General features: G+C 41.3%; 1 protein-coding gene across 3 annotated transcripts in view; it reads left to right on the top strand.

Annotated features, from left to right (window-relative positions):
* neurl1b (neuralized E3 ubiquitin protein ligase 1B) overlaps positions 1 to 23,647 on the top strand; it is a 53,085-nt gene that overhangs the window by 12,694 nt on the left and 16,744 nt on the right. For 2 of the 3 annotated variants that reach the window (XM_072663648.1, XM_072663647.1), the window contains exon 1: positions 15,807 to 16,052. The exons of the other annotated variant lie outside the window; for it this stretch is intronic. In XM_072663648.1, the coding sequence (XP_072519749.1) occupies positions 16,022 to 16,052 (31 nt within the window). In that variant the 5' untranslated portion in view covers positions 15,807 to 16,021. Of the gene's footprint in view, positions 1 to 15,806; positions 16,053 to 23,647 lie in introns of those variants that run through there. 3 annotated transcript variants of the gene reach the window in all.

The raw sequence follows: 23,647 nt of genomic DNA, 5'->3' as shown, positions 1-23,647 counted from the left end.
TTTTAACTCTCTGTAATACTAATCCATGTGGATGTAGTCACAATCTCTACATTTCATAAAGGTTCATATATCTGCGTCCAACACATACATACACCAAAAATATCCATTATTAGCCCAGAATTTCCACATGGTGCACAACTAACTGTGATAACCCTAGCTATAACACACAGGCCCCTATGTACAGTCTAAATCTGAAAGGACTGTACTATCAACAAAAAGTGTCTGTGTGCCTGTTCAGGGTTGCCTTGTTTGCATCTGTGTCTGCCATACGGTTTTCAAGTAATTAAGGCTGACTAACCTTTTAAAACAGACTGCAGCCTGATGAGATGTTGCAGACATGGCACGCTGGTTTCCCTGGCCTCTCAGCAGAATAGACCACGGACTGGATTACCAACCGATTGAATTCACCTCTCATTAATCTCAAATTCATGTGGCTCCCATTAAATCTTACGATGTGTAAGCCCTGTTTAGAACACATGGCTACATTCCATTGGCTTGCAAAAATGGAAGTCCATGGAACAACAGAGTAGCGTGACATCACTAAGAGCGGGAGAGTCACCAAGCAGACTCGTGTCTTCCAAATAAAATGGATTTTAAATCTGGGTGTTTTGTGTTAAGCGTCTCAGACATCCTCAAACAGTTTCCATCGACACTGTTGGCGTGTACATGTGCTATATTCCACTTTTGCGTGCAGTGAGCGGCTTTACGCGGCTGATGGCCAGGCTGTGGGTTGGCGGTATCAGACCTAATTACACAATGTCAAAAAACTTACAGGATTGATTTGCTCTGTATCATTACAGGAGAAGTAGGTTTATCAGCATTTTGTGGGAAATGCAGAAAATGTGTAGCTATGTTCCTGATAAAAGTCATTGTTTTGGTTATTTATTTATTTATTTTCAAAAATTAACATGATATCTGACTGATTATTGACTGAATAGTCCAACACTACAGTAGAACTTCTTCAGTTTGACCAAGGACAAGACTATAGCTTAGGATGGCAGAATCTGTCAGATATTTCCGCTTTAAGAACTACTCATTATGACATGAACTGTTTTTTCCCTTCTGATATCTTTTGAGTGATACAGCTATCTCTAGGTATAGCACAACCATGGAAGTGAGTGTGGACCACCAATAGATTCATTAGTGGTGTGTTGTTGATCATAAGATGGAGGAGAACAACTATTTTGCAATTTCCTGCACAATCTCGATGACCAAATTAGTTAGTAACTAATTGAATAGGCGATTAGTTGGTGATGTCATTGCACATGTTTCTCATACTCAATAGGAACGGTTCAGGGAGATCATGAACTATAGATTAAAAGCCAAAGTTGAACCAGAATACAGTTTCACGGCTGCTGTTACTTTTTACACTATTAATTTCCTCAATCTGGACTCAGAGCTAGGAGTCTTATAGAAAAATGGACGCCACTAATAACTTTTAATATGGAACTAAATAAAAGACATAAAAAACAGAGCTCGTATTTGCTGATAAAAAATTACAGGATTTAGTGATTTAGTTGTGTTATATTTTATTGCTGCTACTTTGCACGTCCCTGGTTTTAGATTTTGACTTTTATTGAGCTTTTCTATGAGCAGGAATGTTAATTAAAACAGTGAAATTTAAAGAAGGTATTCATCTTTATTGTCTTCATTGTTAGCAAATGCATGTAACATAATTTGCATAATAAAATAGCTGTACAGCTGTGTTCTAATTTAAGTGGAAAATACGCCATGTTTATGGGAGTCACTGATCTGCAAGGTTGGTTCTCTGCTGGAGTTGTCAGTTGTCAGCCACCAGTAGTTGTTTGTGTTGAGTTCCACAGCTGAATAACCTTTGACCTCATCAGATCAACTCCTTCAGGCCATGAGTTTCCGAAATGCCTGTTTTATGGACTGGTCAGCCAAAGAAACTGCTTCAGAAGGATGTAAACAAGGCAAGGCAGCGTGACTAGAAGCTTTGAAGTCTTACATACAGACAGTGTAGACTTCAGCCCTCCCTTTCTTTTGCTGTTGTGAAACAAATGGGCAGTTACGTAAAAACGGACATTTTCATCCAGGGCTCATAAGCTAGGGTTCAACGCACATATCTTCTGTACTGACTGACAGCCCTTTAAATGTACTGACAGTCTTCATCAGTCAGTGCATTATGTAATCACTTTACCCTCGCTAGAAGGTAGGTCACGCATACTCAGTACGGTAACCTTCTTTCAATTCAAGGGAAAGTCATTGCTCTTGTCAAATAGCATTACATTGGTCTTTTGTAAACTGCTGTTAATAATAGCAGTGGCAACCTAGTTTGTCCTGTAGCCTTGTGACATTTGACCCCTTTTGACCTTACAGCTTTGTAAAAAAAAAAGGTTAACTGTTGATGCCAAGGTACCCCCTATTTTGTGGTTGTTTATATGCTGCAGAACATTGAACATGCGACCCGGTGAAACCTCACACAGCATGTCAAGTGCGTTCTCTACTGCCTTTTAAGCACTTAACCCTAAATGTTAGGGCAATAAGAAGGCAGTAAAAATAGGCCCAATGTCTAAATTTGGGAACCATATTAGTGCTTTGTCAGACAGCGTTTGGGAGTTTTATCTCAGTCGAGTATTTTAATGATTAGTTAATTACTCAAAGCAATAAAGTTTTCTCCAAAACGTCAAAGTAAGCATTTCATTGAAGTTCATTTTACTCTGACAACAAACTGCATGTCTATATATAATGCAAAAGTTCAAAACTGAGGTTTTCAACTTTTAAATCCAACGTAAATATTTTGTAAGTCAATAGTGCAGCAGCTTCAAAGCCAATCTAGTGTAGTTTTGATGTGTACCCCTTATATATGCGGTCTATTGTATTTAAGTTCCCTACACAAGAATGTTTCCCAAATTAATGGCAGAAATAAAATAATTAGATAGACTTATCTAATTATATGTCCCACCAAGTCCAAAGCACATAAACACACACACCGACATCAATCAATCAAGAAGCCCAGGTTCTAGCCTTAACATTTTCTCTTATTCAGTGGAAATTCTACGGTAGCAGGCAGGCGTGTGTGTAATCAATGTAAAAAAGACAACAGATTTGAAAAGCTTCACTACTAATGGTTACTAAACATGACTAGCCGACCTTTTGGGTGATCGTGCACCTGCTACAGCTGCTTTGGACGGCCATCGACACTTTGCTCAGTGTAAAACCACCATCGTAAGCACTTCCATGCGTACGGCGCCTTGGATGTTTGGAAACCTATATATACTGCAGAATATTTTTTTAAACAGTAGCTTTGAATGGAGTTGACCATAACTGGAGCCATTTTTATTTGAACTGAAGCATTTCAGAAATCTAAAGGCTAAATTACAAAACAAATATATAATGTTAATAATAATAAAACAGCGCTCCAGTTTAAAATATTGATATTCACACATTTTCAGCATTGATATCATCAGTTACACCAACTGATCGGGCAGCCCTAGATACAAGCTAAAGGTCTTATCAGTGTTTGAGCTTAATAACCTTGTACCATCCTGTAAGTGCATATGTAATAAGAATGGCATTAGTCATGTGGCACCTGTCAAGGAGTGGATATATTAAGCACCAAGTGAATCATCAGAACCGGACCATTGAGCGATGATCAAGGTGGCCTGATCTGATAAATGACGGCTTCTTTAACATCATGTGGACGGCCGGTTGAGTGTGCACTGCACTATGGGAAAAATGCAAGCTGGACGCGACAGTGTGATGTTTTGGGCATTGTTCTGCTGGGAAACCTTCTGCTGGGGTCCTGGCATTCATGTGGATGATTGATTCTTTGATGCATACCACCAGGCAGTGACCTCTTTCAGCGGGAGAATGCACCCTGTCACACAGCAATAGCGATTGTTCAGGAATGGTTTGAAGAACATGACAAAGAGTTCAAGGTGTTGACTTGGTCTCCCAATTCCCCACATCTCAATCAGATCCACCATCACTCAACTTACAGAACTTAAAGGACCTGTTGCTAATGTATTGGTGCCAGAGAAATTGGCGACTCCATACCTCAACAACAGATGGGGCCAGTTTTGGTGGTCTACCAGGTCTTGCATGGCAGTTTTGGATACTCCTGTTTTAGTCACTTACTTTCCTTTGATTTTTTCTTTCTACGAGTGTATACATGGATACATGTCTAGTTGCTGACTTCTCTGAACTGTCTTGGATTGACTAGACATGGTATTGGATGTTGACTGTAAATTCTGGCCTTCAGTGAACACCTTGTGTCCTTTATATACTATATGGACAAATGTGTGTGGACACCCTTTCTAATGAATGCATTTAGCTACTTTAAGTTGCACCCACTGCTGACACTGTTGTGTAAATGCACACACACACACACACCTCTTGTCTAGTCCCTGTAGATAATTATTGCCAGTAGAAAAGGACTTTCTAGAGCAGAAAAACATGAATGCCAGGCTTGAGATAGAAGGGTATAAAGCCCCTTAGCATTGAGCAGTGGAACTGTGTCCTCTGGAATGATGGGTGGTGCTCCATCCAATACTTTTGGAATGAGTTGGGAAGTTGGGAACGAATATCCTGACCTCAGTAATGCTCTTGTTGCTGAATGCAGTCAAATCCTCACAGCTTCAAACTGAAATCTAATAGAAAGCCTTCTTCAGTAGAAACAGCTACTCCAACAAAAGCAGGATAAGCTATTAAAAAGAGTCTTGATTTAGGAGAAATGAGCATATAGTGTTTCATGAGATTGAAATTATATAAACCTGACAAACTCTCCATCTGTATATATACACAAACCCAACCAAATGCATGCAATGTCATTGATTTCTTGAGTGGAGGGTGAGTCTGGGGGCTGCTTTTGTTTGCAGAACTGAGTTATAATTTGCACTGTTGTCGTGGTGTTAAGTTCCAGGTTGTTATTAGCACAGCAAAGATGTGAAAGGTCCAACCACTCTTCTGTACCATGTCTTGGCATTGTGTGACATGTTTAAAAACGACTGTTATTATTCTGCATAATTCAACGAAATTACTCTGGTGGTTTTGAGAACAACGCATTGATTGAGAAAATGACTCAATTATGTAGAGGAGATGGAGAATGGTAGCGAAAGGTGGTTAACCACAAAAACTCCCTAGAAATCCAGCAGACCTGCTCTTAACCACTGGCATAACAGGATTTTGGATTTTCACTCCATACCAGATATCCCGAGACCCATTTAGAGGTCACATTTTAAGAGTCGAGCAGCGATGCAGGGTTAGCACTGGCCTACAATGCTTCCTGAATTGTGCTGTAAACTTTTAATGATGTGATGTGGCTAAAATAAGCTTTTTCATTAAAACACAGATTCCTTAGTTGATATTTACAGCTAAACCCCCTCTGCCACAACACTGTACTTTAGATTAATTATGGTTTAATGATGGCATATCTGCACATCTTTGCGAGCACCTTGGCTCGATGTTCAAAGCACACTAGTTTTTGAGTCACCCAGGGACATGCCTGACCCGAACGCAGGCAAAAACAAGCAACTCCCAACCAGCTTCACCTTACCGGCACAGTCTCATATTTCCACGTTCTGGATTACACACACACACACCACTCCAACTTATCCCAAAGGCATTGGCTGGAGCTCCATCACTCCAGAGATCCACAGTTCCACTGCTTCATAGTCAGTCCACTAATTAGAGCAGGGGTGGGCAACGAGAGTCCAGCACAGTTTGCTGATTTCCCTGCTCTAACAGACCTACCAAACATTTAACAGGTGAGTTGAATCCAGTGTGCTTGAGCAGTAAAATTACAAAACTGTGCCTTCTGGGACCAGGATTGCCCACCCCTGAATTAGAGGGATGTTCTGGATACTTGTAGTGTATTAAGTTGTGTTAAATATTCAAACATGACCAATCTACCCCATTTTACATTGGCAGTATATGAACCAAACATTATTACTGCTGCTGCTGTAGTCATAGCTCCTATTAATAGCCTTCTTTACTCCAACTCTTTCTATTGCTTATTTTGTTGACATGGTGTTAGCATGCCATGGCCCTGCAGGTATTAGGCTTGCAAGGCTATTCTGGGCACATGCTTCTGAGGCACCAGCTCCAGCTTGGAAGAACATATTTTTTGTTTCGGTTAGGATCACGCAAAGAAGACAAGACAAGATCACAACTTTCTGGTTCCCAATCGGACTCACCACACAAAGCAAGGAGATTTATTAGGACATAATAAGATAAACAAAAGGGGGCAAGTGAGGCAAAAAAGCAACAAACCATGAACAACAGTGATCAACAAAAACCTGAACGTGACAAACAAGAGGGCGAACAAAAAAACGAACCTGGGACTGGGGGTTGGGCTGGGTGACCAGCTACTAAATAAAATGGCTAGGCCGACCAAACCTGGAACTGCAGCGCGCTGCCGTGAGTGTGGGTCGCCTAGCTGAGATGTGGGTTGACAGTAAATCCTGTCTGTGAGCGAGTGAGCCTCGCTGAAGACTTGATTGGCAGGTTGACCTGCTCCTGAACGTGAACTCTGAGCAGAAACTGGCCTCAACACACTTCTACACTACGGGGAACCTCTCATGAAAACTTAAGGTCCCAAATGATACAATTTTCTACACTGAATGGCAGCGTTGAGGCTTCTTAAATACCCCCCAATCCCAGGTGTAACACGTGAGCACAATCAACATGGCTCGACACACTGAATTAAACATGAACACAAACGAGGAGGAAGTCCTTATTTGGGCCTGTGGGCGGCGGCTCAGAATCGCCCCGGGGGAGGGCGCAATATCGAGGGGCTGACACTTTACAGCTTAGTCCACAAATAGTGCAATAAGACTTTAGTGTTTTTCCCAGTTTTAAAAGCACGGAAAGAAGATTAATGCATGAAACATTTTATTATTTGAACAACAAAAGCCATTATTAAATAAAGAGTTAGAAGAAATAAAGCTGGAGCATGAGGGAGGACATTGCATGCTAAACATTAGGCCTACCCTACTCTCCCGATATCATAACCAGCCAGAGGTTGAGTGGCATAAACACTCACTGCCTAGATAATTAGCTTTGCATATTATTTTCTCAGACTCCTGCAATGTTCTATATAGACATATACAGTATACACACTGTAAATGTGTGTGACAGTGACAGCCGAGGTCATCAGCATCATTAAAATGAATTTCCATTAATCATGTCCTGTTTCATGCCCTGCTCAATACGTGTCACCTTTCACACATTGGAGAAACAAGTTTGTTGTTCTCTTTTTACGTGGTAGTATGCATTTCCTTAAACTTAGGTAGCAGTGCATCCGTTTGTCTTGCCAGAGAATGCAAGCACAATAGCACAGCTGGGGGAAATGAGGCCAGTGGTCCACATCTGTTAAAGACACAAACCACTATTCTGAGCCCTGTTGGCAGGAGTTAGCCATGTAACTAACGTCAAAAGACTGAAATCCCTTCTCCTTATTCTTTGGTTTTGTATGTCACCCTGTAACAGAGTGCCAATGGCTGTTTTTCTCCATTTTAATATTGTTAGAAGCCAACTTTTACCTTCCTCATGCACTTGTCGATTCAGATTTGTAAACCATGTGGATCACGGGGCAGTCTCTGTATGTTTTGTCAATACTTGGTAGGACTGCACAATAGGGAAATAAGCTGTTGTCCGAAAAATCTGTTGGATATCAAAGTGGCAATGTGAAAAGTGAAACAATATTAAGGTGCATTTATATAAGAATGCATTTATAGATATTTTGGTTTATTGAAATAGTAAGAATGTGACTTCTGTGGGGTGAAAATGTTTAGGTGTGGTTTCATTAAACCCTACTATTTTGCCTATAATAAACCCTACTAATAATTCATACCATACCTACAGTGGAAACAAATGGTAAGCTCTTTTGGCTCTTTTGGCTCTTTTTGGTAAGTTTTATTGGCTGGTATAAGTTACAACCTAGCTTAGGCTAGCCTAGCATATCTACAAAACTACATAAAATGTAAGGATTGGTTAATGACCAATATCCTGTGTGGGCAGTGGTGGCTAGAGCTCCAGGCAATTGATAACAGGGTTGTGAGTTTGATACCCTGGCTCGGCAGGCTGCCACTGTTGGGCCCTTGAGCAAGGCCCTTCACCTCTCAGCTTTCCAGGCGCCGCAGCATTGGCTGCCCACCGCTCGGGGCATGTGTGCTCACAGTCACTGTGTGTGTTTCACTGGTGTGTCTAGTTTCTGTCTGGCTAGAGCCACAGGAACCGGTTAACGGGTTTAGTTAAGACTGTAAAATGTCATGCGATCCTCTGCTTTACTATAGTACTATGCCATCGTAATGATGACATGCTCTTGTTTACTTATTTCTATGAGTTGAACAGTGTTTCTCGTGTACTATAGTACTATATCAGCATCATTACAGTCTAAATTTGTACTTTAATGAGAAAAAAATGTAATGCAAGCGAAGGCTGCTATGCTAAGCACAAGTTTCCTTGATTACAGCTAGATTACCTCTACTGTTAGCACTGTGTTGTTGCAGTCCTTCAATCCAAATGCAAACAAATCCTGCACCCATGAAATATCCATGGGCTTTAGGAGATTTATAGTTTCTGAACTGTTCACAATCCAACCGTGGTTGGTAATATCCAAGTACGAGGTTGGAGGCAGCATTGAGGGTATTCCAGCTTGTGGTGGTTAGGTCGTTTGGATCAATCTTGTCAATAAATGCCAGTTTGTCCAAGGAACTGTCTCAGGAACTCTCTCACTTCTCCAGTTTTATTGCTTTCAATGCTAACAAAGATTCCAGCTGCATGTAGGTTTGTGGCTGTTACACTCACTGCACCGCTCACTATAACAATATCTCCAAAATGGCCCTTCAGTGATGTTAATGATAATAAACACACTTGACTAACATAGACCAAATCCTAAGTCTTACCAGATAGCGCTGATGTCCTTTCTGGATCCTTTCTGGGTCCTCTATGTGTCAAGTCAGCATGGTGTGCGGTTAGCTAGCTAAAGAGATTGTAGCCGGACAACCATTAGCATTAGCTATTAGCCCTATTTTTAAGCTTCAGAGGTGCTGGTCAGCCTAGTGTTCGCGTTTAGCCACATCAGAGGAACCCTTGCATAACAGCATCTGTGCTTTTTTGCTTTCATATTCTTCTGAAGTAGCTTTCTCTAGTATAAGTAAATATGAGCCAACACTGTTACGAATAAGCCAAGACTGTTAGTAAACAGTTTGGGGTTTTTGAAATTGGTCCATTTTACAGTTCCCACTTTCACTTACATGGGTTTTGCTTTTGAATGAGGACACAAAAGTATTTGAGCTTCACAACAGATCACGTCCATATACTAAACTTTTTTTAAAACTATGGCAAGGTGAATGCAGTTTTTCATTCTAGGTCACCTTTAATAAAATAGTGCAAAATAGTGCTAGGCCAAAGCAGGACTACTGGAGGTCAAATAACACAAAATAACTAAAGCTATAGGCTAAAGCAAAGGCTGAAACCAATGTGTAGAGTAAGAAGAGCAAGGAAACCCAATCCCAGCGGAGTACGAACACACATATGCGACACGGGGCTGCGAGAAGAACTGTGTTATATTCCTGAAGGGGAAAATACAGTCACAGTTATCAGTGCTTGGGCGCTGCTCTTCATGCGGGTAAGCTCAGATCAGGCCTGCTGCAGGAGAGCACTTGTTTGTAACGCTAAATATGCTAAAATGCGATTTATCCCAGTCCCACCTATTGTTTTGTTCAAGTTTACAGGGTTTCTTTCGGACAGAAAATATGTGTCTAGAGTGGCCTGACTAAGCAATCCGAAGCACTGGATTTCTGCTAAAATCAGTAAAATCTGCTGGGCACAGTGCACATGGCAGTAATTCCCATTTCAAAGAGGCACGAATGCTGCCGTTGGATTTCGTACAGACACCAGTTGACATCAAGTGCTTTCAGTTGACAGCTTCTTTATAGAGTGTTCCGTGTCGTCCAATAGAAAAGATGACAAATGGTCTTCCCCTTGCTCGATCAGTTAACAGGTCAAGCAAGTACTGTTTACAGAGTCATAGATCACCGGACGGGAAGAACAAAAAACAGTGAAGTCATATTGCATGGATTTCTTTTTCTAATTAGATTTATAAAATAAATTCTACTTGAGCTATTTGCACATGTGTTTAATGAAAACGCGGGGTCCTCTTGGAGGGTGCTTATGACTCACTTTGTCATTAGATCTGTGAGTTGGGGTTTGGACAAAAGCTCCCTGCTGCTCAGACAACCACATGCAATCCTCCCAATCGGCCATCTGCTTAGCATTTCTGCAGCGCCTTGGAAACCGAACGGGAATTAGAAGACTGCAAATCTAACACTTCGCAGTCCAAGGACCAGTCACTCCACCGCATGGCAACGATTTCGAGACGATAGGCCAAGTTTCCTCGCACATTCTGACAGCTTCATCCCTCAGAAAAGCATACTGCTTCATTAGAACACAAAATTGCGCTGTTCTATAGGAGCTTTAGCCAAGTGTGCGCTGGCCAAGCACATTTGTCTTCACAGTGCACGCTTGTGTGGACTGCGTTTTTAGAGGGTTTTGACCCCTGCCCATCAAAGACATCCTTGAATGTGCCCTTCACCCGTTTTATCCTAGGAGCACTGAGGGAACTGTCCCATGCTGAGTCACGTGCTTGTTCTCTTCTGGCCTGACGCTGATGACCATGCCCAGAGCGGCTGACCCATCAGTGAAATCAGAGTGATGCCTACGATTTGTGAAGTGGGACCAAGGGAGAGGGGTTACTCACCATGAAGCTTAAAGGGCCCACATCCTACATTTCTTTAGGTTACCTGAGGTCTGCTTTTGACGCTCACGTGGCTTTGTATGGCATATGTTTATATGTCAATTTCTGAAATATACAAATGATGATTGGCTGCCTTGTACTTCAACTCATTGAGAAAGAGCTAAAACACTCATAACTTCAGTAAGAATGGGTGGAGCTAAAGTAAATAAACGGAAATGAGGAATGTTGAGGCCGATCCAGACATATTTTAATGGATTGTGTATCAGCTATTTTAATCTTAATCCAGCTCCGTTTCTTTGTTTTAAGCACGGTATTCAGAGCGCTATCTGGTGTTCTCAATACACCATTAACAGAAATGTAACGGATATTTGTCAGTGAAACATGAAAGACTACCATAATATCTGAAACTTTATAAAGTGATCACTGAAACGCTCTGTTTTACCAGCGGGAGAACCGCATACCTTTCTTTGTGTTTTTCACCAGCACTGCAGAGTGCATTCACAATCGAGAGGAGGCAAATGCTAATGCTAATACACACAACCTATAGAAATCCAAATAATGGCACGTTCACCCACTATAAACCAGTTATTTCATATCAGTAGTTGACACACACTCATGCACACATAGTGACTTGACTGCAGTGTTTTGAAGGAGCTGGGAGCTGAATGGTCAGGGAGGTGGGAGGCAGACTGAATTATATATTACATATTAGATATTAAACACTATAAAACAGTCATTTTAAGAAAAATCTCTACTAAACTAAACTTTTCCTGACATCAGAAACTCACAAATTCAAACTTGTCAGACTGAGGGGTGTGCATGTTTTAAATCAAATGGGTCTTCTCTTAGAAATCGAGGCCTTTTTTCAAGAAGAGCCTGGCTGGTTTCATTAGCATTATCTCTCTCAGTTACTATGGACTGATGCCTTTGGAATTAAAAAGCATTAAATTAAACATGCTGAGAGTCCATTCAACTCTGCAGAAGCTAATTTAACAGTGATGGTTTTTTGCTGTGTGTCTAATGAGTAGACTGTGCGGATGTGATCAGAGTCTGGGCTCCAAACCCTTCCTTTCCAATCTTAGTTCTCTGATAATGGCTCGGGTTATCAAACTAATTTTCTCTGCTACATAGAGGGTAAATAGGATTGAATCCCAAAACAAAGAGCTGTTGTTCTCATGATATTTTGTTTACACCACATGTAATATTACAGCCACAATTGCTGTTTCATGCACACTTCCTGCATAAATTCCCACAGTGACTGCCTCCCTTTCTTTCCGAACCTGACTAGGACGTCAAAGAATTGCAGCTTTGCTCTGGTCTGCTCTCAGGTCTCCTAAGCGAGCCAGGAGTGCCACCGTTTCCTGCTGCGACTGCAGAAGGAGAATTCTTGTCAGTAAGCAAAATCCTTTCAACCTTCAGCCGCTTTGTCAAAAGGCAGATTTGTTGAGACCACCCGCCAGGGCCAACTTCTTCAGCTCCATCTTGGAATTTTGCAAGCAGCCTTTTGACTCATCCATCATGTTGTGCAAAAATCCTTATTTGTCCTCTACATTTATATAAAGACAAGGAATTTAACCAGCACTTTGCTGGTGGAGGGTTAGTCCAGCTTACAACGCAGTGCAACCAAGGCATATTTCCAAGCAATGCTGATGACACCTAGTCTTAGTCCAGGCTTTGGAAGTTAAACAATACATCGCTCGTCTTCCAATTTTTTGTCCTATTCCCATCTGTGCGGTGTTCGCTGCTTTGCCACCAGTGGAGACTGTTCATATGTCTATCAGTTACATCAGCTGGAGTGGAACGTGCTCAAAGCAACTGGACTTTATTCCATGTGAGTGAATATGAGAATGAGGGCATTTCTATTGTTACCGTCAAAGCACGCACACTAGGTGACATGCAGCGGTTAGCGCAAGCTATAGCCTCCCTCTAGGCAGTTTGGCGGTGGACTGGACAGACGTTGGCACTCAGCCGGCAATCACAGACCCAGCCCGTTTGGATAGAGCTCCTCAGAGACGGTGTGAGTTCAGAAGACAGGAAACAGCTTGCAAGGATCCCAGCGGTCAAGGCCATGGAAGGATAAGGATGAGGGCTGGGGTGGAGAACGGGGGCGGTGGGGGGATTTCCTCATAAGGGTTTGTGCAATTCTCCAAAAATGCCCCCCCTTCTCAGCAGCTCTTTTGGAGACTTACTTATGTTTTTTTTTTTATTATTCTCGTGCATGATGATTTGGCCTTCCAGTCACTGTTGACTTGTGTGTTAGGGCTTTCCTCTTGGAAGACTGCTGCGTGATAGTTTAGCAGGGGATTTGTCACTATTCAGTAGATCTGATTTTAACAGCAAACCTCTTTTATTACTTTCAACACGAGGAGTGAATAGCCGTCCCACGTCTGGCCTTTCTTTGTGAATGTGGCAGTTTGTGACGGATAACCCTGAGGGACCAGGGACCACAAGACCCTGAGGTTTCTGTACAGAGTCCAAAGCTTAAGACATTAACAAAAATACCTTGATCTCTGGGGTACCAGTCTGAGTCGAGTGTTGAGTCTGTAGGATACAAGTCTTATGCTAACCATACACTAAAAATCTCTGCTGTAAAAAAAGTAACACTCTATCACATGTAAATACAATTTGTCATAACTCACAGATGATTCTGCAGAGACTGCGAATCTGCAGAGCAGTATTGCAAGACTGCAACTATTTTGAGGTTATTTCCCATCACGTTCCTGGTGGAAATTTACAAGAAGAGAAACTGGTGAACAATGGGGCAGAAACAGAAGCAGCGTTTGACCACAGCTGCTCTTCTGTGTGCAGTAGTCTGTAAAAAAAAAAAAAAAAGACGGGTGATTTTACGGAAACGTCAAGATGAGGAAAAGACAGACAAGAGTTAAGACCGAAATCCAAAATGAACCGGATGAGGGAGTGTTAAATGAGTGTTACAACTCTAGCAAGACTTACATCATTTTATTCTGACATTGGAAATTTATCTGCAACAGTGAAAGAGAGGCTTGAGTCTTAATGGTACAAGTCTGTCAAGTCGCAAGTGTCTGCATCGCAAGTTCGAGTCGAGACTCTGCAGTGCAATTCTATGTTGAGTCTTGGGTCTTGGTGGCATGAAGTCGAGTCTTCTGAACGAGTCTGGGTCAGGTCTCAAGTCTCTAGGGCGGGGTTCGAGTCAAGTCTCTGAGGTGGGGTTCGAGTCGGGTCTCTGGGCTATCAGTCTGAGTTGAATCTCTAGTCTCTAAAGTTCATGTTTGAGTCTAGACTTGAAGCTGTGGGGTGTGAATCGGAGTAGAGGCTCTTGGGTGCAGTCCAGTTGAACAATCCAGTTTAAGTTAGTAAGTATGTCTTGCTCGTAGGCTCCCCCTACAGTCAGGGAGTTGTAATTTGGGCTTTGATCAACCCCTCAAAGAGGACACGTTTACTTGCATTTCTGGACAAGCTGACACAGAAGCATGTAGGCTGAAGCGGTAGAGCAGTGTTGCTGGATTGTATACAAAGATGATTGTGCATGTGGTTCTAGAGATAGAGTAGTGTAATAATAGAAAGGAGTTAAAAACAAGATCTGTTATTGCTAAGGATGTGTTTACGTGATTCATTACTAAGGGAGAAGAAGATCTTTCTTGCGGTTCTTCAAGGGTTCTTTAGTAAAGGAGTAAAGGCAACAGTTTTGTAAAGAAGGTTAACACTGGGAGTCGCTGATGTGCCTTCTTTTCTAAAACAGGCTCAGTTTTTCTTAAGAACACTGAATGGTCCACAATACACTCTTAAAGCGGGGCAAAAGGGTTTCTTTATGGTACACCCTTAAAAAAGGTTATCCAGAAGTTCTTTAATAAAGGTTATACATAGAACCATGTGCTTTTAGTCAATCAGTTGCATGTGACTATTTCAGAAAAAACATTTTAACAATAGTTCTATATAGCACCAAAAGTGGTTCCACTGGCATATGCATATTAAATATTTTAAAGATGGTATATGCATCTTTAAACAGGAGGTTCCCCAATGGTTCTTTAGTTGAGGCTAGTCATTTTTTATTTTGTATCAAAGAATCATTTCGATGCTTAAATGGATTTTTACCTGGATAAAATATTCTTCTCTGTGATGAAGAACATTGGAGAGTGTGGAGAGTGTGAAAAGTGTGGAGAGCATGGTTGCATATATAGTCTTTAAAAAATAACCCCAGCAAGGGAGTACTATGAAGAATTGAAAAAGTGGACCATTGTCCTGCCCGCTTTACAGAAGTTACATCTCAGCATGCCGAGCCCGGAACAGCAACGATATGGACACTATTCTCCCTATCACTCAGTGGAGCATCAACACGATTGAGCTGCTATTTTAAGGGGGAAATTCTACATAATGCTGCTTTAAACAAAAAGGGTTATTTATAGAACCATCCACCGATGGTTTTTCTCACCCTTTAACCAAGCAAACAACTCTTTAAGCTCTTAAGCATCCAAATGTTTTTTTGAGTTGTCATGTTGAAAGTCAGAGTGGTCCCTAAGGACAGCTTTTAGCTTCATCAACATTAACAATAAAACTTGTGACTCTTCATGGGTGGTTTTGAGTAGTGAATACTTCATGGGTGTTATTCTTGTCACCATCACTGTAAATACATCCGAGTCAGTTAAAAAAAAGCCTCTGGTGGAATTCCCCGTTTAAGGAACTGTAAACAACAGTGTTAGTGCAGAGGCAGGTTGCCTGCAGTATTGCATCATGAACTTCATTTGTAATGGGAACCACATATACAAACCCTAGCACAGTCTGTCCATTCACCAGCAACAGCAATTGCAATTATTGCGTATTACATATACACTGCACCTTGCTAACACTGCCACACACACACAAATAGATGCAAATGCCCTATAGTGTGTTTTGCAACTGGTTTTGGGAAAGAAGGGGGGGGGGTGCTGAGTGGCACTCTCCATGTGGGTGGTGTGCTTGTGTGTTGCTTTAAAGTTGAGCAGGACTGAAGGGTTTTTTTTTTTATTTGGGAGGAAAGGAGGGGGCGGCACTGTGCCAATGAGGGCGAACGCTTTGGAGAGAGAGAGAGAGAGAGAGAGAGAGAGAGAGAGAGAGAGAGAGACAGAGATACACACGCACGCACGCCTGGGAGATAGGATGAGCGTGTTCGGTGCGATGGGGCGGCAGAAGCGCGCGCTCCTCGGCGCTGTCCGAATGTGGCTATAGGTTCCGCACGAGCCTCGCGTGCACGAGGAGCGTGACATTTCGCCTCTAGATGGAAGGACGAGAAGGAGCTGCATCCGGACTCCACTTGCCACCGAGGGAAGCGAACCGCTCGCAGTAATGGGGAACACTGCACCCAAGCCGCTCATAGGTAAGAGAGCGTCTGCAGCTGTAGCTCCAGCTCGGTGTTAGCGGTGGCTTGTTGGGGAGAGGGGGAGAGTGTTAGAGTGGGATTGGGAACCAGGCGCGTGCGTCAGACGCCTGTCCTCGTTTCTGCGTTTGTGTGGCTTTGCTTTGGAAACTGTGCTGAGATGATGACTGCGTGGGAGAGCAAGATGAGGACGGCGGCTCGGCAGGCTGGGCAGTTGCAGAGGGAGAGCTTGCAAAACACGTATCATCCAGTTTAACCCAGAACGGGAGCTGCTGAGCGGGTCTGACATCAGGCTGCTCGTGAACGCGCTTGGCGTGTAGTGGAGAGCGTGATGGACAGACGGGGTTGACGGTGGGGCTCGCTGGTCCTCCTTCTTCTCAGAAACAGTCTCAGTTGTTCCTAGAAAGACTACATGGATAGACTGTCCTTCTCTGTCAAGGAGAACCTCTTGTGTATGGTTCCTAAAATGGTTCTTTAATATGGTTCTTTTATATGCATCTTGAATGGGGTTCTTCAAGGGTTCCTTAGGAAAGGGAACAGTTTCGCTGATGTTCCATTGGGGTTCTTTGGGAACGTTCCATTGGGGTTGATCCTAAGAAGGCTGAACGACCCTCAATATAGTCTTAAGGGGGCAAAAGGGGTTCTTTAGTAAAGGTTATATCTAGAACCATGCGATGGCAGCCGGTCAGTTTCGTGTGACTTTTTTAATGTAATTTTCTCGAAGATGGAAAACCTCTTGCATGTGTCTCAAAGAATGAGGTTTTTCAAGGATACTCAGGTTTTTAGAACCATTGCAGTTCAAAGAACCACTTCAATGCTGACATGAAGTTTTATCTAGAAATGCTGTTCTCTATGATTGAGAATGTGGAGAGCATGGTTCTATATATAGCCTTCACTAAAGAACCCAAAGAAGGGCGTACTATCAAGAACTTTATTCTTTAAATTATCTTATATAAATGGTTCTATATGCTGTAGCACCAAAAGGGTTCTGCTGTTGTTACAGGTGAAGATCTCTTTTTGCTAAGGATGAGTTTAAATGGTTCTTTGCTTAGATAGAAAAACTGTCTAAGCACTCTAATAAGAAAGGTTCTTCAGGGGTTCTTTAATAAAGGCAACAGTTCTGTATAGAACCATGAGAACCTTAAGAACAGTTGTATTGCTTAAATGGAGGTTTGCCTGGATAGATTGTTCTTTTAGGTGAGGCAGACTTTCTTGTGTATGGTTCTTTAGGTAGCCTTTTAAAAATGGTTCTATAACACCATAAGGGTTCTGCTATTGTTACAAATCAAGATTCTTCCTTTTTCCTAAGAGCGTGATTATTCCTGCCTCACTAAAGCACTCTGAAACGGGGGGTTCTTCAAGGGTCCCAAAATAAAATAAATAAATAAAGCCATTTCAGTGCAAGGCTGGATTGAATGTTCTTCTCTGGAGAACTTCTTGTATATGGTTCTTTAAATAGCCTTTCAATAAGGCTCTATAGACCATAACACCAAAGGAATTGCTCTATAGTTACGAGTCACAGGTATTTGGTAGTAAAAGGGTTCTATATAGCATCAGGAAGAAGAAGTTCTACTGTTGTTAACAACACAGTCAAAGAACCTTGGTAAGAGTTTGGTTCTTTTAAAGAAAATGTTTTGGTTCCATGAGTGAAAGATTCCAGTTTCAGAAGGTATCGAAAAAGGTCTCTTTGCTTTGTAACAATAGTGGAACCCATTTAGTGTTAATAGATCAGTGTTCTTACTCTAAAACCTGTGATATATATGACACATTGTTCAAAAGGTTCTCTGAAGAACCATGTACAACAGGTATGGTGAAGCTTTTACTGAAGAACCTTGAAGAACCTCTATGTATGGTTGTAGGGCTGGAGGATATTGATAAAAAATCACTATCATGACACTCAGATATTATGATATAAAGTTTGCATTAATGAATGTAATGAAGACATGTTTCCAGGTCAATGCTGTCTTACCATAAATGGTTCTATATAGTACCAAAAAAGGGTTCATAACCTTTGTTGGTGCAAAATAGAACATTTAAAAAAGTTAATCATGGCAAATAGTCATTTTAACATTTTATAGGTCTATAAAAACATAGCATTTACTGAAGAACCCTTGAAGAACCCCTTTTTTGAGGTAGTGTGCTAAAAGAATGCCTTGTATTTTGATTGGACTGGTGATTTTGTTCTGTTTTCTTTTCTTGAAATGACACCAAAGGGAAGCAGACAGAAAGCCCAGTCCCAAAAAAGGAAACATACTGTTTATTTAATTTTTTATTGATTTTAAACTGTTCCTTAAAAACAGTCCTGCAGCAGCCAGCAAATGAAATACACTGATGTTGGCACTGTCAGGTTCTGCAGACCATGTGCACAAAATGACAGAATTAATGATTTAAAGGGCTTAAGCACACTACTTGGCAACATGAACACTGCTATTTTATGAGCATTATGTTGCTAAACTGAACAGCTGAACAGCTACAACTGAATAGCTACAACGGAACAGCAGGATAACAGTATGTCAGTATTACAGCATTCCAGCGTAGACCATCAATTTAACGCCCACCACTAGCCCACAGTGTTAGGATATGCTCCTTTTTAGCCATATATAGGGGTGCTCGCTTATGCTTATATGCCCTTGTGCTGTTAGCAGGGAGACTGATGACTCTGCCTGCTCAGGTATTGCTTCTGATGAGGAACTTGGCTGTAACGCAGCTGTGGGTTCAGTCCAGATCAGATAATAGGGCTGGAAGCAATTGGACAACTAATAGGCTACACGTCTAAAGACTGAATCATGAGTGATCCTTGTAATGTCACAGCCTTGTCCCCTGTTGTGCACCCTTGGGGACAGGACGTTCTTCCAGAAAATCTGGCGTGCCCGGCTTTGCCTTGCATGGGCCACACAGAGCACAATCTACTGGTATTTAAAAGTGAGGAGAAGGAAAAAAAATTGTTTAAAAATGCTATCACATCAAATGGTATACAGGGTTCTGTATTGTATACAGGGTTCTATATACTACCAATAAAAAGGGTTCTTTGACTTTAAAGAATAGTGCAACCACTTTTGGTGCTACATAGAACCGATTTGTAAAAGGTTTCTTGAACAACCACTGAAAAGATGTTCTCCATCATAGAAAAAAGATTAACCAGGCAAAGAATGTAAACTTTCCAGTGGGTCTTTGAGTTATCATGGTTCTATATAGAACCATTTCCTTTACTAAAGAACCCCTGAAGAACACCTTTTCAAGGTGTGCTGCATGTCACACTAATTGTCAGAATTGACACTCTTAACAAAAAGGGTTCTATATCATCTTGGGAAAATGGTTTTTTTAATCATAAAAATAGTGGAACCCTTTTGATCGTATATAGCACTATTTTAAAGAACCTTTTAAAAAGATTGGGTTTATATTAAACCACTACCTGTACTTAAGATCCCTTAAAGAACCCCTTTTTAAGGATGTAGTAGAAATAGTTTTACTATATTTGATGCTGCATAGAACCATTTTTTACCATGATTGTAAAAGTAAATATTTAAAGAACCTTTAAAAAGGTTTTAGAACGTTCATATCATGGAACTATTGTACCAGTGAAAGAACGCTGGTTCTTTGTATTTTCTTGGTTGGATATACCACTGGTTATATGTATTACTCAAAATGGGTTCTGTGGTGCAAAACTATGTAGACCTTTTTTTAAAGGTTCTGTAAAGAGTCATTATAGCCATTTGACCAGGTAAAGAATCATGTATGAGTATAGATGGTTCTTTGTGTTGTTGTGGTTCTATGTACATCTTTCTACACTTTTTAAGAGTGTGCTATAAGTAACCGTCGGTAATCCTGCAGATATTCCTGTAGTGTTACGATTGTTCTGTTTCATAGGGTCACTTTGAGAAGTGCAGCATTGAATCCCATATGGAAAATGATTCTGCAGATATTCAGCCTCATGTTAAGGTGTGACAGCTGTGCATTCCCTTTGGAGTTCATTCATCTATTTATATTATTGGCAGGTATTCACTGCTGACAGGGCTTAAATTACCTGCTCGTATTCTTAGAGCAGCTATTGTCGCCCTTCTGACTATGTTGTTTTCTTTGGTGATTCATCACGTTGTTTATAGAACACATGGCATCATTAGCAGTGTGTTGTTTATGGCCTTATAGTTACTCACTAGTTGTCATGACTATATAATTCATCCTGCAACTCCTATCAGATGTCACATCCTCAATAAACACCTACATGATCGTGCCTGGACAGAGCCACCACCATGTTTGACAGATGATAAGTGCTATGCTTTGGATCATGAACCTTTCATTACGTTCTCTATACTCAAGCTAATCCTCGTTTCATCTGTCCAAAAACTCTTGTTCCAGAACTGGGCAGGCTTTGTTTTCTAGCAGTCTATCCTGGCCTTTATGTTCTTGTGTGGTGGTGAACCCTCTGGATTTACATTCATCCAGGGTGTCTCTCAAATAAAGCACTGTGGCAGTGATGTGCCTACCTTCTCATATTTTGTTTTGGTGTTGCTGTGCTCCCAGTGCATTTTTTATTTTTGAAAAATGTAAAAGGTTTTGCTTTGTTTAATTACAAATGTAACTCATTTAAATTATATTCAGAACCACCATCTGTTCTTATAATAAAAGTAAACCTTTATATTTAAAAATATTATTATAAATATAGCATAAAAGTGAATAACAAAAATATTGCACAAATTGGTTTGGAATCGGAACCTGTTTTTACGTAGTCCCTCCATTTTTACAGCCTCAAAAGTAGTAGGACAATTGACTGATGAGCAATTTAGTGGGAGGCTGTAGATCATTTCATGACAAATTAAGGAGATAAAAAGTTTGTAGTTGATTCCAGGTTTTTAATTTAGCTAGCTTAGACTGCTAAAGGGTTTTTGGACAGATGAAACCAAGATTAGCTTGAGTACAGAGAAAAAAATGAAGGGTTCATGAGCCAAAGCAAACTGCATCATCTGTCAAACATGGTGGAGGCACTGTTAATATACAGTAATGTATGGATGCCGGTGGAACTGAAACTGTTTCACTGGTGTTTATTGAGCGTGTGACAGCTAATGCAAACTGCATCATCTGTCAAACATGGAGGAGGCACTGTTAATATACAGCTAATGCAAACTGCATCATCTGTCAAACATGGTGGAGGCACTGTTAATATACAGTAATGTATGGATGCCGGTGGAACTGAAACTGTTTCACTGGTGTTTATTGAGCGTGTGACAGCTAATAGGAGTAGCAGGATATATTCTATCTAAGTAAATAGAGCTTGAGCCCAGATTCAGTCACCTGCTGCAGAACTGATAGGATGGCTCTTCACTGTACAGATGGATAATGACACACATCATACAGCGTAATCTTAAATGACCAACCAAAACTTTTCACTTAGAGGCAGAAAGATCAAGAAACAACTTGCAAAGCATCACAAGGGAGGGAACTCACCAGTAGTGTGTATATGGTTTCCAAACTTCCGACAGTCCATGACTACAAGGGATTGCATCCAAGTATTAAAAATACTGCTTAAAAATAATATTTATAATTGTTAGTTTGTCCAGTGACATTGGAGCCTGTGAAAATGGAGGGACAGTGTATAAAATAGCTGTAATACCTCACACCTTAATGCAGTATTTTGAAGCTGAAAGTCCACACTTCAGTCACATCTGGATTGCTTCATTTCAAATCCATTGAGGTGGTGTACAGAGACACAGTTACAAGCACTGTTTCACTGTCCAAATACTTCTGGACCTGACTCTACATTTTAATCGTCCAGAGCAGGCTTCAAAACAACTTCTTCAAAGAGCGGGTTTATGTGCATAACGTTAGTCCGCTAACTTGGTGACCTCTGCTGAATGTAATGTTTGTTTTAATGCCCCTGGATGGAGCACAGCTATAGACTGCTACCCATTAGCCCTCGTTGTGTACTGTCCCCACCCTCCAGTAATCAATTGTGCATGGAGTAATTGCGTTTAATAGTCCCCGCTGATATTTGAATGATGAACATATTTCCCCACAACACAAAGCACCGTTAAATGATTTAGTATGTACGTGACTAGCAACACTGCATTCAAAATGATAAGCAGATGTGCATTAGGGTGAAATACAATGGTTTCTTTGAAGATTTTGGTGGCAGAAAAGCCCTGTGATAGGCCTCGCTCATGGATAATTGATGTACAGTTATGGATAGAATGCTTTGAGTTGCATTTGATATGTTCCAAATAAATATGCATGGGCCGAGTCACTGTACAAGGCTTCTGCAAGTTTCTTTAACATACAAAGCCTGATAACTAGGGTATGCAGTACAGGTATTTGAGCATTTTGTGGGGGGAGAAAACACACGAAAAGTCTCATCCAGTGATGACGTTTCCCACTACAATGCAACACACTGTCTCTAAAGATAAACAAGACTACATCACGTGTGTTAGTCCTCAGGGGGGAGCTTATCGCAGACATTAAAGTGCCGCCCTGCTGAACTGTCCTTGGCCAGATTGCTTTCCCACTCTCTAGTGCCTCTGTTGTCACGTTCCCTGGCTGTAAGCACAGGACTTGGGTCGCTCACTGTTGGTGAGATTTACATGAATTGCTCTGCTTCAACTTTTGGCTATGGCAAGGTTAACATATGCTGTGGTCCAGCTTGACCATTGGAGAAGCAAAGTGGCATTATGAACTGGCATTCATTTACACTGGAATTTCACCAACATTGCAGACATTCTCCAACAATTGCATGGTTAGGATAAACAAAGTCAACAGAGAGATTTCCAAGATGCTACAGCTTTTCGACCGGTACCCTATTATCATGCCCTTTTGGACATCTGTCAAATCCCATCCTTTGCCCATGATGATTGCTCTGCACTCCTGCTACAGCTGACTGTTGTGCTCGCTTACTTATACGTGCAGCAAATCCTGTCATGTGGCATCTGTGATGTCCCGGGTCCAGTTCATTCGAAACCGTGAATGACTGCTATGCCTATGACAGTGGGTGAAGGATGGTAAAATCTCGGTAGCATCTTGTGCAGACATGATGAAACATTAGTGTCATTCCCATTTAATAAAATGAAATACGGACCCTACAGACTCTTCTACCTCGTGCCACAAAAGAGGTTTGCCACTTCTCTGGTTGTCAAAAAAGTTTCAGACAAAGTAGCATGGCTGCCATAACAAAAACTGCTTTGTTGTCACCTCCTCGCTGAACTTTTGAGCAATGAGCCTTGTTCTCAGTTTCGTCATTTTTTAACTTAGCATTCGTGGAAACATCATGGGGCGAGTTCTCTTGCAAGATGTTTTTTTCTTTTAGACGTGCCAACTAGAGCATTATGTCCAAATGGTCTTTTACAATATAAGACGAATATAACTGTCTTCTATTTGTCTTAAATAGACAAAAGGTATCAGGATCAGGGATCAGAAGTGGACTGAAAGATCAGTCTATTCACTACGGGTCTAAGCAATATTTAACATTTCAACAACTACAGCGGTTTTAAACTGGTTAGAACAAAATACAAAAAATTAGGGGTGGGAATTCTTGACCAATACTGATATGAAACTTCTCATGCACACATTTGCCAACATGGAGATCGCCCGAGTGCAGTTAATGTGTCTGA

This window comes from Salminus brasiliensis, chromosome 19, assembly GCF_030463535.1.
Source record: "Salminus brasiliensis chromosome 19, fSalBra1.hap2, whole genome shotgun sequence".
Taxonomy (NCBI): domain Eukaryota; kingdom Metazoa; phylum Chordata; class Actinopteri; order Characiformes; family Bryconidae; genus Salminus; species Salminus brasiliensis.
Note: the sequence above shows the minus strand (reverse complement) of the source record. Positions and strands in the feature narration are given on the sequence as shown.